The following is a 15,090-nucleotide window of genomic DNA, read 5'->3' as shown; positions in this document are numbered from 1 at the left end:
CCCATGGGATCAATGCTCCTACAAGGTCCAAACAACTAGGCAATCCATCTCTAACCCTCTACTCAAACTTTGAGTCAAACATAGCTACATCCTTTAACACCTTTTCCAGACATTCCTCGGCCTTGGCTCTAGAAGCTTCCTTCTGGATCATCTTAGAGACCTCCAAGATTGTAGTTACCTGGTAGTTAATTGGTATATCTTCTATCTTTTTTTTTACTGCAAATTCAAGTTTAATTATGTTTCCTAGGTTAATGATTCATTCTTAAATCAATTGCTTTCCTTTAGTCTTCCACATTCAGCACTTAAGGTTAACAATCAATTCACTATTGGAAATTAATCAATTCTACTTCAGTTTTAGTTTATGATCGATTTCAAATAATATAATTTGGTATCAGAGCAGGTTCCATTTGTATAATTTTTGCCAGTGAATGTTAACTAGGTCAAAGTCGCAACGTGGAGAAGGAACACTAGAGGAGTTTGATCCAGAGATTTAAAAGCAAAGAGTCGCTCATAAATTGACCATGACAGGATCTAATGTAGGTGAAACTATTGAAGAGACGATAAGCGAGGAACAGTTTCAGAAATTGTTTTTGAGCATGCAATAGATGTTGGGAGAAATCTACAAAGATAAGGAGATGATATATGCAGCTTCTTCTTCAAAGACATCGAAGAAGAACAAGGGTAAAGGAAAGGCTGGTAAACCTCCTTCTCCTCCATCATCTCCATCATCATCATCATCATCTTCTTCTTCTTCTTCTTCTTCTTCCAGTTCGGATTCTGAAATAGAAAAGAAACATAAGAAAACATCTCTTTTGAAACTTGATGTAAAATTTGAGTTACATGTTTATGATGGTGAACTGAATCCTAAAAATTTAGATAATTGGATTAAGCATTTAGAAGTGTATTGTCATATTCAGAACATTTCTGACAATAAAACGAAAAATTCAATTAGCTACACTTAGAATGGAGGGAACAACTTTAATTTCTTGGGAAAGTAAAACTCAAATAGATGTAAAATGGAAAGGTAAAGTCATCTCTTCATGGTATAAGTTTTTAAAAGCTCTCAGGAAACAATTCTACCCTTTGGGACTCATGTAGCAAGTTGTATTTGATTGGTAGCATTTTAGGCAAGGTAAGGGGTAGAATGTTCAAGAGTTTACTCAGGAATTCGGGAAGAAAGCTTTGGTGCTTGGTATTCCATTGGATACACGTGAAACTTTATTAAAGTACATTCGCAGTTTACATTCATATTTACAGCATACATTTTTTATTTTTATTCTTAATGACTTTGATGAAGTGTGTGTTCAAGCCATACATATTGAATCAGGTGGCAGACTGTTCAAGTTTTCACAGAAACAATCTAGACAGCTGGAAATCAAGATTCTAAAGATAGCAAGAGGAAGGGTAATTTGAAGAGAAAGAGATCAATGATAGCTCAAAAGGAAAGTGAGAGACCTACTTGTACTCATTGCCATAGGATCAAACATGATGAGTCCAAATGTTGGAAACTTCACACATATCTCAGATCAAAGAAGTTCCAGAAGAAGAAAGGTGAAAAGAAGGCTAATGCAGCAATCCAACAAGATTTGGGCTTTGACTCAGGGGATTAAGGTAAAATAACCACGATGGTTTCGACAGGTAAAACTTCTGAAACTGATTCAAGTTATAGTACCTCTGCATCTTCTTCAAACATAAATCATTTAAATGAGGATAAAGGGTTGAATTATTTCATATAAGGATAACTTCTAAGCACAGGAAAATAGATACATTATTTGACAGTGAATCATAGGAAAATTTAATATCTGAAGGTTTAGTTAAGAAATTGGCTTTGGAGACACACAATCATCCAAGACCATACCCACTAGGTTGGCTAAATAAAGAGAATTAGATTAATGTCACAAAGCAGTGTCAGTTAAAATTTGCCATAACAAATAACTACATTGATGAAGTGGATTTAGATGTGATTCCAGTAGACATATGTGGGGTAGTGTTAGGAAGTCCTTGTCTCTATGATCGTGATGTAGTGTTTCATAGGAAATAGCATAAATATCACCTTAATAAAGATGGGATTGAATATATTGCCAAGGCACATAAACTCAAATCACACTTGGATTTAGTTTCAGTTAATCAGATGAAGCGATTAATAAGTCCAAGTAAGAAATATCTACTCATGGTTGTAAAAGAACAACATAAGGATAAACAAGATGCTTTTTCATGTTGTGCGTCTCAGTTTAAAGATAGTTTGGTTAAAATGGTAGAATATTTTCCAAGTCTATTTAAAGAACCAAAACATCTTCCTCCTAAGCGAGAAATACAACATGAGATACAATTGATGTCTAATGCCCCTCTTCCTAATATCGTAATGTATCGCATGTCAGTTATAGAGAATGAAGAAATAAAGAAACAAATCCATGAATTGATTGAAAAAGGTTTTATTTGACCCAGTTCATCTCCATGTGGCTCACCTATAATTTTATTTCCTAAGAAAGACAGGACATGGAGAATGTGTGTCGACTTTAGGGCCTTAAAAAAATCACAATCAAGAATAGGTATCCTCTTCCTAGGATAGATGATTTACTTGATCAACTAAAAAATGTTGTTTATTTCACTAAGTTAGATTTAAGAAGTGGGTATCATCAAATTTGCATAGCAGAAAATGGCATATGGAAAACTGAATTCAAAACTAGGTAGGGACTATTTGAATGGTTAGTAATGCCTTTTGGTTTATGTAATGCACCAACAACTTTCATGTGGGTTATCAATGATGTATTTCGCCAATACATTGATAAATTTGTCATAATCTACTTAGATGATATTCTGATTTTTAGTTCAAGTATGGAAGAGCATGTTAGGCATGTTAAGTAGGTTTTTGAAGTGTTGCACAGGGGAAAATTGTACCTTAAACTTTCCAAATGTGATTTTGGGAAAACTTCACTGAATTATCTTGGTTACATAGTTGGAGGTGGAAGTTTGAAAATAGATCAAACTAAAATCGATGTGATTGTTAAGTGGCAAAGACCAAAGAGTGTGACTAAAGTTAGAAGTTTTATAGGTGCAATTTAGTATTGGAGGAAATTTATTGCTCAGTTTTCTTTCATTGCATCACCATTACATGCTTTAACAGGTTCTAAAGTTCCCTTTTAGTGGGGAGGAAAACAACAAAAATATTTTGACACACTTAAGCAGAAAATTGTCACAACACCAATCTTAGTTTTACCATATCTTCAATAGCCATTTGAATTGAAACAAATGCTAGTGGTTATGCAATGGGTGCAGTCTTACTTCAAAAAGGGAAACCAATTTGTTTTCATTCTGAAACTTTTTCTAAAGCAGTAATGAATTATCCAACACATGATAAAGAACTGTTTGCTTTGGTTGAAAGTGTTAAGAAATGGAAACATTATTTAATAGGGGGAGCAATACCATACCACGTGCATTCATATTAGGGGATATATATTGAGGAAAAATTGACCTAATATATCGAGTATATAATAGGGGGTAAAGGGTTTTTATATTGACAGGTATAAAAAATCAAGCTCAAAATTAATGAGAAAATATAAAGGGGTATAAAAAAATGTTAATGAAAAATTAGAGACCTAGAATATCTAGTGAAAGTAGGGGTCTTTTAAATTGGGTGGATATATTGGGTTCATATTGGTAGGGGGTTAAATAATGCGATTTTTAGAGATATTTTCCAATATGTAGTCCAATTAAGGGTATTATTTAGTATTCCATGAACACACGCGCTATGTCAAAGGTTCATTGAGTGCGTGGGGGCTTCACTGGGAGAGAAATACCATACCACGTGAGTTCATATTGGGGGGTATATATTCAGGAAAAAATGACACAATATTTTGAACATATAATAGGGGGTAAAGGGTTTTAATATTGACAGGTATAAGAAATGGAGCTCAAAGTTAATGAAAAAATATAAAGGGGTATAAAAAATGCTAATGAAATATTGGAAACCTACAATATCTAGTATTTTGGAAACCTAAATTGGGAAGGTGTATTTGGTTCATATTAGTAGGGGGTTAAATAATGTGACTTTTAGAGGTATTTTTCAATATGTAGTCAAATTCAGGGTGTTGCTTATTATACCATGAACGCACATGCTATGTTAGAGGTTCATTGAGTGAAGCCCCCGTGATTGAGTGAAGCCCCCATGGGAAACAGTGATTCACACATATAATCAGAAGCTTTAGTACCTTAAGTCTCAAACTAAGTTGCAATAATCTTGTCATTACATGTGGATGGAATTTCTTCAGCAATTTCACTTAGTAATTAAGTACAAGAAAGGTGTCACAAAAAGTAGTTGATATGATGTCTAGACCATATTTGAATGCTTTAGTAGTGCTACAGAATAATTCTTTGAAACATGAAAGTTATATAGAAAAATATAGTACAGATATTGATTTCAAAGATATTTATGAATCACTAACTCATGGTGCCTAGGTGGAAGAAATCAATTATCATATTCATGATAGGTTGTTATATCATCTGGGTAAGTTATGCATACCATAGACAGAAAGAGTGCATGTTCTTTAGAAATCATAGTCTTCTCGCATTTCATGACATTGTGGAGTAAGAAAACGATGGCACAAGTTCAAGGGTATTGTTACTAGCCTCGTATGTATGAAACAATTGTTAAGTACATTAAAGGATGTATGATGTGTTCGACCAGCAAGCCAAGCAATCTAAATATCAGTTTGTACATGCCACTTCCAATTCCTTTGCGACCATGGGACAACATTTCCATGGATTTTGTTGGAGGAGTTCCTATGTCCAGGAGAGGGCATGATTACATGTATGTTGTGGTTGACTGGTTCAGCAAGATGTGCATTCATGTTCCATGCAAAAAAGAAAGTGACAGCTGAAGAGAGTGAAAATATGTTCTTCAAACAAGTATGGGTTCAATTTGGGTTACCTATTTTCATTATTTCTTATCGAGACACTCATTTTGTAGGAGAGTTTTGGTCCACTTTGTGGGGACTCAAAGTTGAAGAAGAGAAAAAAATTTCATCCATAGACCGACACACAGATAAAAGTGGTGAAAAAAACAATCATACATATTGTCTGAGGTTACTGCAGTAAATATCCTAAGTTGTGGGATGAATCTTTACCTTATGTGCAACGTGTTTACAATCATGCCTTACATTCTTCGACTAAACGATCGCCATTCAAAACATGTTTTGGGTATCTACCAAAGTCATCGATGGATTTCACGTTTGGTGAAGAGGATAAAGTGGGTGAACATGATGATGCAAACAAAGTAGTTAAGTTCATTCAATGGATACAACAGATAAATGAAGCAGTGCAGGATCAGTTAGAGAAGATTCAGGCCAAGCACAAAATGCACCATGACAAGCATCGAGTCAATCATCATTTTCAGGTTGGTGATCAGGTATGGTTGTATATCAGTAAAGACAAGTTGAAAGGAGAAGGTAAGAAACTTAAACCTATCAGATATGGCCCTTTCAATATTGTGGAAAAGATTGGAAATAATGCATTTAAATTAAATTTACCTCCTTACATGCGTATTTACTCAGTTGTAAATGTGGAAAATTTGAAATTGTATGAACCTTAGATGATCATGGATCCCGAGCAAGATACACAGATTTCGAGTATTGATGATTTAGCACCTAAGTATATGAATGAGTTGTAGGAACATATCATCTTGGACAGGAAGGTTCGAACTTCAAGGCATGGAGATGTTGAATATCTTCGAGTGGGACTCAAGGGCATGAATCTGAGAAAGGAAAGGTGGATGGAGATCAGAAGAGTGAGGGAGTTGTACCTTCACTTGATACCTGCTTAAATCAAACTTTTGTGGTCCAAAAGCTTTCAAGTGGAGAGGATTGATCCAAGAGGATATTCTCAGTCTAGTGTATCTAGAGAGTTCAGGTCATCTTCATCTTCATCAGCTTCGCTAGTGTTCTTCAGTTCTTCTGGTGTTGGTTTTGTCGTTAGTTCTTCATGGTGGAAATGCGTTCCAAATTGATGTCACAATGTGACAATTTGTTGTATATGGTTTATTTACTTAAAAAGGTAACCACCCTAAATGGGGACCTAACTCATTGTAACAACCTATGCTAAAGTCCTAAGAAACAAACCTATGGTGCAAAACTACATTATTAAACCTATGCACTAAAAACTAATACATAACCCACTTTCAGACTTTGTATTAAAAACTCAATACAAACAAATATAGTCCTAACCACGGGCCCTAACTGCAGCAGGAACGTGGCATGAGAACAGTTAACAAACCACAACAGTAATAGACCACAATGGAACTGCCTAGTTATAACCATCGTAGGTTGTGACATGTGAACGGTGCAAACCGCCAGGTGTAGCCGCAATGGATTGACTACACTGTCAGCTAGAACCGCAGGGGTAAACAACGTAGGTGGTTGCCAACGGTTAGACCACCTGGTCACATGCCAACGATCCACCTAATTCGCACTGTCAGTTGACTGTTAATAGGTTCAAAGTTAACCCAAAGTCTATTTTGGGTTTATGCTTATTTTTGTTGTCATAAATGTAATTCATTCACCATGTAAATTACCTAAGGTGTCAGCTAGTCATAAGACCGAGCACATTCAACCTTAATATAGCCATTCATGCCTATCTTAACCATGAGAGCCTCGAATGAACCTGGGAGGTTATAAATTCATCATTTTTCTCATGTAAAAGGCATTAGAGTGATTTTGGAGTCTTGTAAGCAGATTTTGAGCCAGAGAGGTAATTATTGGTTTGAGTGTATCTTGGTCGTTTGGAGGCGGAATTGGGAACCGAGACAGGCGTTGGAAAGCTAGGAGAGATATATTTCTATTGACAGAGACCAGAAATTCCTATATGCACATTCAGTTTGGTATTTTTGTTGTGTAAAAGACCTCTTTCGATCAATCCTAATAAAGCATATACCCATCTTGAAAGCGGACCAAGAGATGCAGTCCATCAGGGACGAACTCCGTAATCAATGCTTGTTTTTTTCTATCTATGTTTTTACTGAAAATTCAAGCTTAATTATGTTTCTTAAGTTAATGATTCAATCTTAAATCAACTTCTTTCCTTTAGTCTTCTACATTCAACACTTAAGGTTAATAATCAATTCATTGTTGGCAATTAATCAATTCTACTTCAGTTTTAGTTTATGATCGATTTCAGATCACCTAGCTTGAAAATTAGGTCTTTAAAGTTCTCTTTCTGTAAATTCAGAGCTCTAGAACTAGTTGTCTCTTTCTTTAGTTTCGTGGCAACCTTTTCCAACAGCTTCTCAATTTTGTTGATGGTCATTTCATTTTGGCTTAATTCACTATAAAGCGTCTCTCCCACTTGTCTATGAAAGTTAATTTTGTTTAGAAGAGGGACACTAGTCAGGTACATAGATACATCCACAATCTTAAACTGTGAGCTTGATGGAATGGACTGCATCAAGGGATTATGTAACAAAAACTTCATTTGGTTCCTCTCCAAGTCCATGGCAACAAGGAGACCGATCTGGTAAGGGACCAAATGTGATGACAACTATTGTTGCATCTCTTATTTTATCTTCTTATTAATTTCCTCTATTGCCTTCCTTATAGCCAAACTAGATCATGTCATTGTTGAGCTCCCAACGTAAATAAAAAGGGATACCTCTATAGATGAAGAGGCAGAAGCTTGAAGTGGGTCTTCTAAGGTCACCTAGAAGCCTGACTACTAAAACTTTGTCTCTTTCAACTGGGTTTCAATCTCTTCATCAACTACTTCTTGGATTTTGGCCCTTTTCTTGGAGTGAAAATTTTCCATTTCCACATCTCTGGTCTCATCCACATTCCTTTTATGTTCCTTGTCCTTTGTGGTTGGAGTCTTAATATCCATCTTTGTATTAATAAGCCAGGAATAAAAGTTAGCTTTCCTCTCAACTTCTACCCTATATTCATGATCATAGGCTAAGGCACTAATGATTTTCCTTTTCTTTGAAATGATACCATGGGGATCATAGTGCCAAATTTCTCCCATTTCAAAATTTATTTCCCTTAACAAATCTTCATATGACTAAAATGATAATATGGTATTTACAATGAAAGGGCCTATAGGCTTTCCCAATTTAAACATATAGCATTTCTTGGTGGGAACACAATGAATTTGATCCACATGTAAACTCTCTTTGATGAATTTTAGGGAAAATATTCTCATGGTCATAAAAATAGGTAAACTCTAAGGAAAGAGCTCACACCCATAAACTATAATTTTAGTGAAATCCTCAAATAAGTACAAGTCACCCACCCTAGTGTCTTTACTAAGCTGGAGTATTTCTTTTTTGTGACGCAGAATCCTTTGAGAGACATTATGGATGATTTTGTATGCAATAGAAATATAAGTGGATATGAATTGAGAATAACCCTCATTGTTGGGTTTCTTCCTGACAACAACATCCCAGTCAAAGACAAACTTTCCTTTTTTGTGAATATCCACAAGACTGAGACCCAAGTATTCAAATTCATCTACATGGGTGCATAGGAACAAATAAAACAGAATGGATTAATATCTAAAAAATGAAGTGACAGGAAAATGGTGTAGTTGGAATTTGACGGATTTGGCTAGGAAAGAAGGTATATCAAAAAGATGGTCGGGTTGCATCATCACTCTCAGATGCCTTATGAAAGCTTCGGTGACATTAGTGACATCATATTCCCCAAACAATTGGGCTATCACTATGAGAATGGGTTGGACGACTTCTATAAATGTAGGTAAAGGAAAAGAGTTAGCAACATATAAGGATTGTTGGCTAGAAGCCAAAATCAACTGTAAGAAATCTTGTTGTTCCCTTGTTGAGAGGGCTCTATAACTATAGAACAAGTTATTTCAGTGAATTTTTCAGAATCAGGGGAAACTAGGTAGACCAAATCTTTTGGAATCAGTTCTCGTGTTATCTCCAGGATTTTCACTCTGATGGATGATATAAAGAAATTTTTATTTTCGACATAGGACATGACAAGCCATGAAACAATCTATGGAAAATGATAGACATATGGTGCAATTTGGTAGTACAATCCTGACTCCACTACTCTAAAAGGGTCTTCTCCCTTGATGTGGTGGTCATATATGTTGAAATAGATGCTTTATAGGTGGTAGGGGCATGGTGGGTCATATATTTGATACATTGTGTCCATGGGTGATGCAATGTTAGATGAGGGTTTGGCCTCTTGCACTTTAGGAATTTTAGGAGAAAGTTTCTTCATTTTGAGCATGAAGATAAAATTATAAGTAAAAGGCATGTGGGTTACCTTATTGACCGGGTGAAATTCAAAAGAATGACATTAAGGGAGCTCTATAATTGTCTGATAGGTGAATGACATCATAGACCAGTGGAGCGGCAAGAGAACTCGACTGTGGGAAGAATAATTTTAAATTCAAACAGCTAACAGGTCAGGATTTTATAGGTAGATGAAAATGGTAAAGTGACATTAGGTGAGACCATGAGGAGGTGATACATGGCAGAAGGTGATTAGGAGGGTGACAAGTGGATACATGGAGGGGATAGCTTTACTATTTACCGCAATGCTCACTTGTTGACATTGACAGAACCTCGACATATGGTGGGGCGGATATGGTTCCCACCTCTCTCTTGCACGTTGACGAGTGGGAATCAGAATCTAGCTGAAACCCTCTAGAGTAAATCTGGGTCATTAATCCTCTTGATCGACTTTTTTTACTTTTATCTTATGGGGAGTGGCACCGACATATCGTTCGTGCCAGTTCCCCCCCGTAATGCCTCCAGGGGTTGGTCGAGCTGAGATGAACTTTGATCCGCTTGAATCCTGCTCGACCTTTAAGCAAGGGACCCACTTTCCAATTGACTCCATCTCTTTGATTGTTACAGCCAATAAGAGAAACGTTTTTCTGATACTACCTTTTGCGCGAGGTCATTTAGTGCACTACCAACACCCAATTTTGTTCCCTTTTTCCAATCTAGGTGTATCTATCCTTCTCTGCTCTAGGGTGAATATGGGACCATCCGACACAAATATAAACAAGAAAAAGATAGGAAAGAGAACAACAACAAAAATGATTGTTAGAATTATTTTCATGTTGAGACAACATTTGTCACAATATGATGTTGGATACATTTTTGTACCATTCCAACGCTACAATATTAAACCCTTGGTATTACAAACCCAAGGGATTAATACTAAAAACCCAAAGGGATTATAAATCAAAGGGAATAATATTAAATCCAAGGGATTAATTTTATAAGCCCAAGGGATATAAACCTTAAGATAAATATATATATATATATATATATATATATATATATATATATTTTTTTTTTTTTTTTTTTTTTTTCCGAAGAAAAAAGCGAAACTTTTTATTAAGAAAATAAAAAGTTACATTCTATATGCTTTGAGCAATCCTGATGACTCATATGATTGCTGTTTTGATCTTCTGTAAGAAACAACAAAAATCTCAGTCTTTTTTGACTGATTGTGGATGATAAAATATGTCCGGAACTGCTGTAAAAAAGTCTAATAGTAACTGTCTAGTCTTCCTCCCTTCAGGAGGCTTAGTACATTTGAAACTAAATATATTTTAGGGTCTCCTTCAGAGAAGGAAAACAACCCCTTACATGACTGTAAGATCACTTGAAACCAGCTGAAATGTACAAAAAGAGATATAGAGTTTTCCTGTTTTGTAGTGCTCAAAAAAAATTACAATATAAAAGAAACTGTATCAGATATATCATTTGAGCCCATGAATCTGCAGAAACAAAAAGAAAGTCAAGCCGCGGTCACTGTGGTGGAGCAAAAGGGGGCTGAAGAGAGGTGGATGTCTGCCCCTGACTTAGTTCTACTATTGACCAGCTTCCCATATCTTGCTGTAAACCAGCCTTAGAAAGCTGGTCTGCTTCCTCGTTTTTGTCCCTGTAGATATGGCATATGGTAAAACTATTAAAAGATGACTTTAAAAACAATATTTCTTCTAAAATAATCTTCAGAATCTGGTTTTGACAAGTAGCACTCCCATTAACCCATTTTATGACATTCAAAGAGTCTCCGAAGATTTGAATTGTGAAGATGTTTCTTTGAAGTAGCCAGCAAAGAAGAAGGCGCAAGGCAGACAGCTCAGCAAAATTATTTGTGCCAGGTCCTAGCCCTACAGAAGCTTTTAGGGAGTGTTCAGGATTCAAATGAATGCACAGTCCTGCTCCAGCCTTGTTATTCTGGGATGCTCCGTCAAAAAAAGCCCATGGAATGCCCTCCTGGATAATAACAGGCTTGTGATGAATTTGAGGATTTTTTGCTTCAGGGATTGGGATGGCAGAGTAAATGGCTGCACAATTAATGGCTATGGCGGATGCAGGAGTGTCCTTGTCTTGAAACAGGCTTTTGTTTCTCGCTAACCATACCCCCCAGAAAAAGATAAGAGGTAGATTTCTCATGTTTCCCTCTGGATAGTTCTGCCACCATCTCCTCCAAGCTTCTTCCAAAGGATCTAACCCCCACTGTGCCTTTACGTTGAGCAGACTGATTAACTCCTCCCAGATGTTTTTTGAAGCTGCACAAGATGTAAAGAGATGACTTATTGATTCCTCTTCTATTTTGCACAATGGGCACCTCCCTGGCCCAACTAAGTATCTGGCTCGTAAAATGTCCCAGGTTGGGACTTTCCTTTTAAGCATGCACCATAGGAAGATCCTGGCCTTTGCTGGGCATTTTAACTTCCAAATGTTTTTCGACCACCATTCTGGTATTCCCCAACCTTTCTTTTCCATTAAGAAGGTATATCCATCTTTTGGGGAATATTCACCTGTTTTCCGCTGCGCCCAAATCAGCATATCAAGTTCGTTTTTAAGCCTGACATTGGAACGATGTAGTTCTTGAATGAAATAGCACCATTCGTTCTTCCACCTGATGTTTATTCCTAATTCTTCATCATTTTTCCAAGCCTGTCCCCATATAGTAGAGTGGCCTGCTTTCTCCACCTGGTTTAGAGTAAAAATGCCCTTACTATCAAGATGTCTGAGAAAGCCAGGAGATAAGGCAAAGGCTTCATTACAACCTACCCAGGGGTCCCTGCCGATTCTTATATGTCTTCCATCTCCTATCTTCCACGCCAATCCTTGTTCAATCACAGAGAAGGCCTCCACTGTGGCCTTCCAAATGGCTGAGACATTCTTCTTTTTCTTTTCCTGGCTCCGAATCCAATCTTCCAAAGGGACTGGATCTATTTACTTTCTTTTAACCACCCTTGTCCATAGATTCTCCAACGAGATTAATCTCCAGCCTGATTTAGCTGCCAGAGAAAGACTAAACTCGGGGAGCCTTTTTAATCCCCAACCTCCCCATTCTTTTGGCCTAGCCAGCTTATCCCAAGCCACCCAGGGAAGAACTGAACTTTCTTTTGATCCTGCCCATAGAAATCTACAACAAATCCTTCTGATTTTCTCCAGCACTCCTTTGGGAACCCAGGTTAAAGCTGCCCAGTATACTGGGATGGCTAACAGTACAGATTTGATGAGGGTCAATCTGCCTGCTCTGGAGAGCCACTTGAAACTCCAATGAGAAATTCTGGCTTCTAGCTTTACTATGAGCCAGTTCCAATCCTCTTTCTTATATGCTGCCGACTTTAGCCAAAACCCCAAGTATTTGAAGGGGGAATCCAGAGGTTGATGGTGGAAGGGAAAAAGATTGAGCATCATGGATCTTTCCCTTCTGTCAATATCTGCCACACAAACTTGAGACTTCCTAGAATTTATCTGCATGCCAGTAGCTTTCAGAAATAGATCGAAAATGCATTTTATCTTCTTAAGTTCATTATATGATCCATTAGAGAAAATCAAAATGTCATCAACAAAAAGAAGGTGAGTGATGAAAAGATTGATTGCTACCTCAATACCTTTTACCTTCTCCTCTCTTCTAGCTTTGTGAATCAACCTGCTTAGCCCTTCTGCCACTAGAAGAAACAGGAGAGGAGATAGAGGACAACCTTTCCTTAAGCCTCTTTGGCTTTTGAAAAAAGGGGAGGCTGCTCCATTGATTAGAACAACAAAACTGACATTTGAGATACAACCCATTATCCAGCTGATGAAAGAATAGTTGAAGCCCTGATGGGTTAGCAGCATCCGGAGATAAAGCCAGTTGATTCGGTCATAGGCTTTGGAGAGATCTATTTTAAGAACCACACCCTTCTTTTTCTTTTGTCTGACACTGTGAATTACCTCCTGGGCTACTCCAATGGCTTCGTGAATTTGTCTTCCATCCAAAAACCCAAATTTTTCCATTGAGATGTTTCTTGACAGAATAGGAACAATTCTAATAGCTATCACCTTTGCAATGATTTTATATCTATAGTTGCACAAGGAGATCGGCCTGAAGTCTTCAAAATTCTCCGGGTCGTCCTTCTTTGGAATGAGAGCTAGAAAGGTTGAATTGAAAGGGCTGTAGACTTCTCCTTTCTGTCTTGATTCTTCTACTACATCAGTGATTTCAGAGCCTATTAAGTCAAAGAAAAAGAGGAAGAGTTCGATAGTCCACCCATCAGGTCCGGGGCTTTTGTCTTTGGCCATGTGTTTCATAGCTGCTTCAACATCCTCCTTAGAAACAGGGATTGATAGCTCTTCTGCTTCTTCCTCCTCGACAAATCTTGGGAAACATTGAGTTGTTCTAATGACTTCTACTATGGTGGCCTCTCCCGGATCTGAGAAAATTCTCTGGAAATGTCTTTTTCCTAGACCAGAGAGGTCTGAAAAGGAACTGACCTCCGTTCCATCTTCATCTTTAAGGCTCCAAATGGTATTTACAGATTTTCTTCCTTTTGCATAGTTATGAAAAAAACTGGTGTTTTCATCTCCTGATTTTAACCATATTGCCCTACTCTTGAGCCTCCATTCTTCTTCCTTGTCCAAGAGTATTTGGTTTTGAAGCTTCTCCAGCTGAAGGATTCTATCCTTAGAAGCCTGCGAGATATATCCATCCTCCTCAATACTCTCCAATTTCTTCAACTCCTCCCTGATCCTGAACAGCTCTTCATTTTGTTTAAGCTTCCTATCCTTTGCCCAGGAGATAGTCACTTTCTTCAATCTTTTGAGATTCTCCATGAACAGGAAACTTTTGTCCTCTCTTGCATTTCTGTCCGGATGGATCCACGTTTCCTTGAATAGTTTATTGAAGGAGGGATCTTGAAGCCAAGAAGCATTGAATTTGAAGGGGGCAGGAGGCTTTGGAGGGGGGAAAGAGAGATCCAAAAAAATAGGGAAGTGATCTGAGTTGCCTGTCTCCTCCACCCACTGCCTGAGAATAGGAACCTTTGAGATTAGATCCTTAGATAGGAGAAAACGATCTAATCTTTTGGCGATTCGATCCTCCCCTGCTCTTCTGTTCCTCCATGTTGGCTTGAGTTTGATCGGGGAGGGATCTATGAGATTGTTATCCGAAAGGAGATTGAGGAAGAAATCCGACAAGGGGTCTTCCCTGGCCGAAGGACCCCAAGCCTCTGCTCTTCCTGTAGAGAAATTTAGGTCACCCCCCACAATCAACAGAGAATAATTCATCAAAGATTTCGCCATCAAGTCATTCCAGAAATTCTCCCTTCGTTGACAGCGGCCATAAATGTTTACAATTGAAAGGGGAAGAGAGAAGTCGGGAGAAATAACCTCCATGCCCATTACTTGCTTCGTCCCCCATTGATTAATCACCTTAATTCTTCCTTCTTTAAACCCAATCGCAAGACCCCTCGAGTGTCCTGATGAATCTATTGCTGAAAATTTCCACCCTGGCAGGAGAGCATTTAGCATTGTTTCAACCTCGGTTCCTTTCCCCAATGTTTCTTGGAGGAAAAGAATGTCAGCTTTTGAATTTTGGATCCAGTCTCTAAGGGCCAATTTTTTAGGTTTACTAGCCAAACCTCTACAGTTCCAAGAGGACAGAATCATTTGATAATAGATTCAGGGGTCTGCACTGCTCTAAGAACCCCAGGGATAGAGTGTTGTTTTCCATCAGCTACATCCAGCTTTGCTTTTAGTTTTTCCTTAGATAAATCCGATTTTCTACCTCTCTTTTTTTTGGATAAACCTTGAGAGATCGTCTGCCCTAAACCTCCAACTGA

At 37.6% G+C, this 15,090-nt stretch overlaps 1 protein-coding gene across 1 annotated transcript; it reads right to left on the bottom strand.

The window, feature by feature from the left end:
* Window positions 1-10,774: 10,774 nt before the first annotated feature.
* Window positions 10,775-14,779, bottom strand: LOC149195738 (uncharacterized). Its single transcript, XM_089408009.1, has 3 exons — window positions 13,205-14,779; window positions 12,233-12,742; window positions 10,775-12,175 (listed from the first exon to the last, which is right to left on the bottom strand). The coding sequence occupies exons 1-3, from the start codon at window positions 14,777-14,779 to the stop codon at window positions 10,775-10,777; spliced, it is 3,486 nt and encodes a 1,161-aa protein (XP_089264135.1).
* Between the last annotated feature and the right edge of the window lie 311 nt (window positions 14,780-15,090).

This window comes from Pinus tabuliformis, chromosome 2_2 (assembly GCF_031772625.1).
Source record: "Pinus tabuliformis cultivar Carrire ecotype Pingquan chromosome 2_2, CPIR1, whole genome shotgun sequence".
Classification (NCBI taxonomy): Eukaryota; Viridiplantae; Streptophyta; class Pinopsida; order Pinales; family Pinaceae; genus Pinus; species Pinus tabuliformis.
Note: the sequence above shows the minus strand (reverse complement) of the source record. Positions and strands in the feature narration are given on the sequence as shown.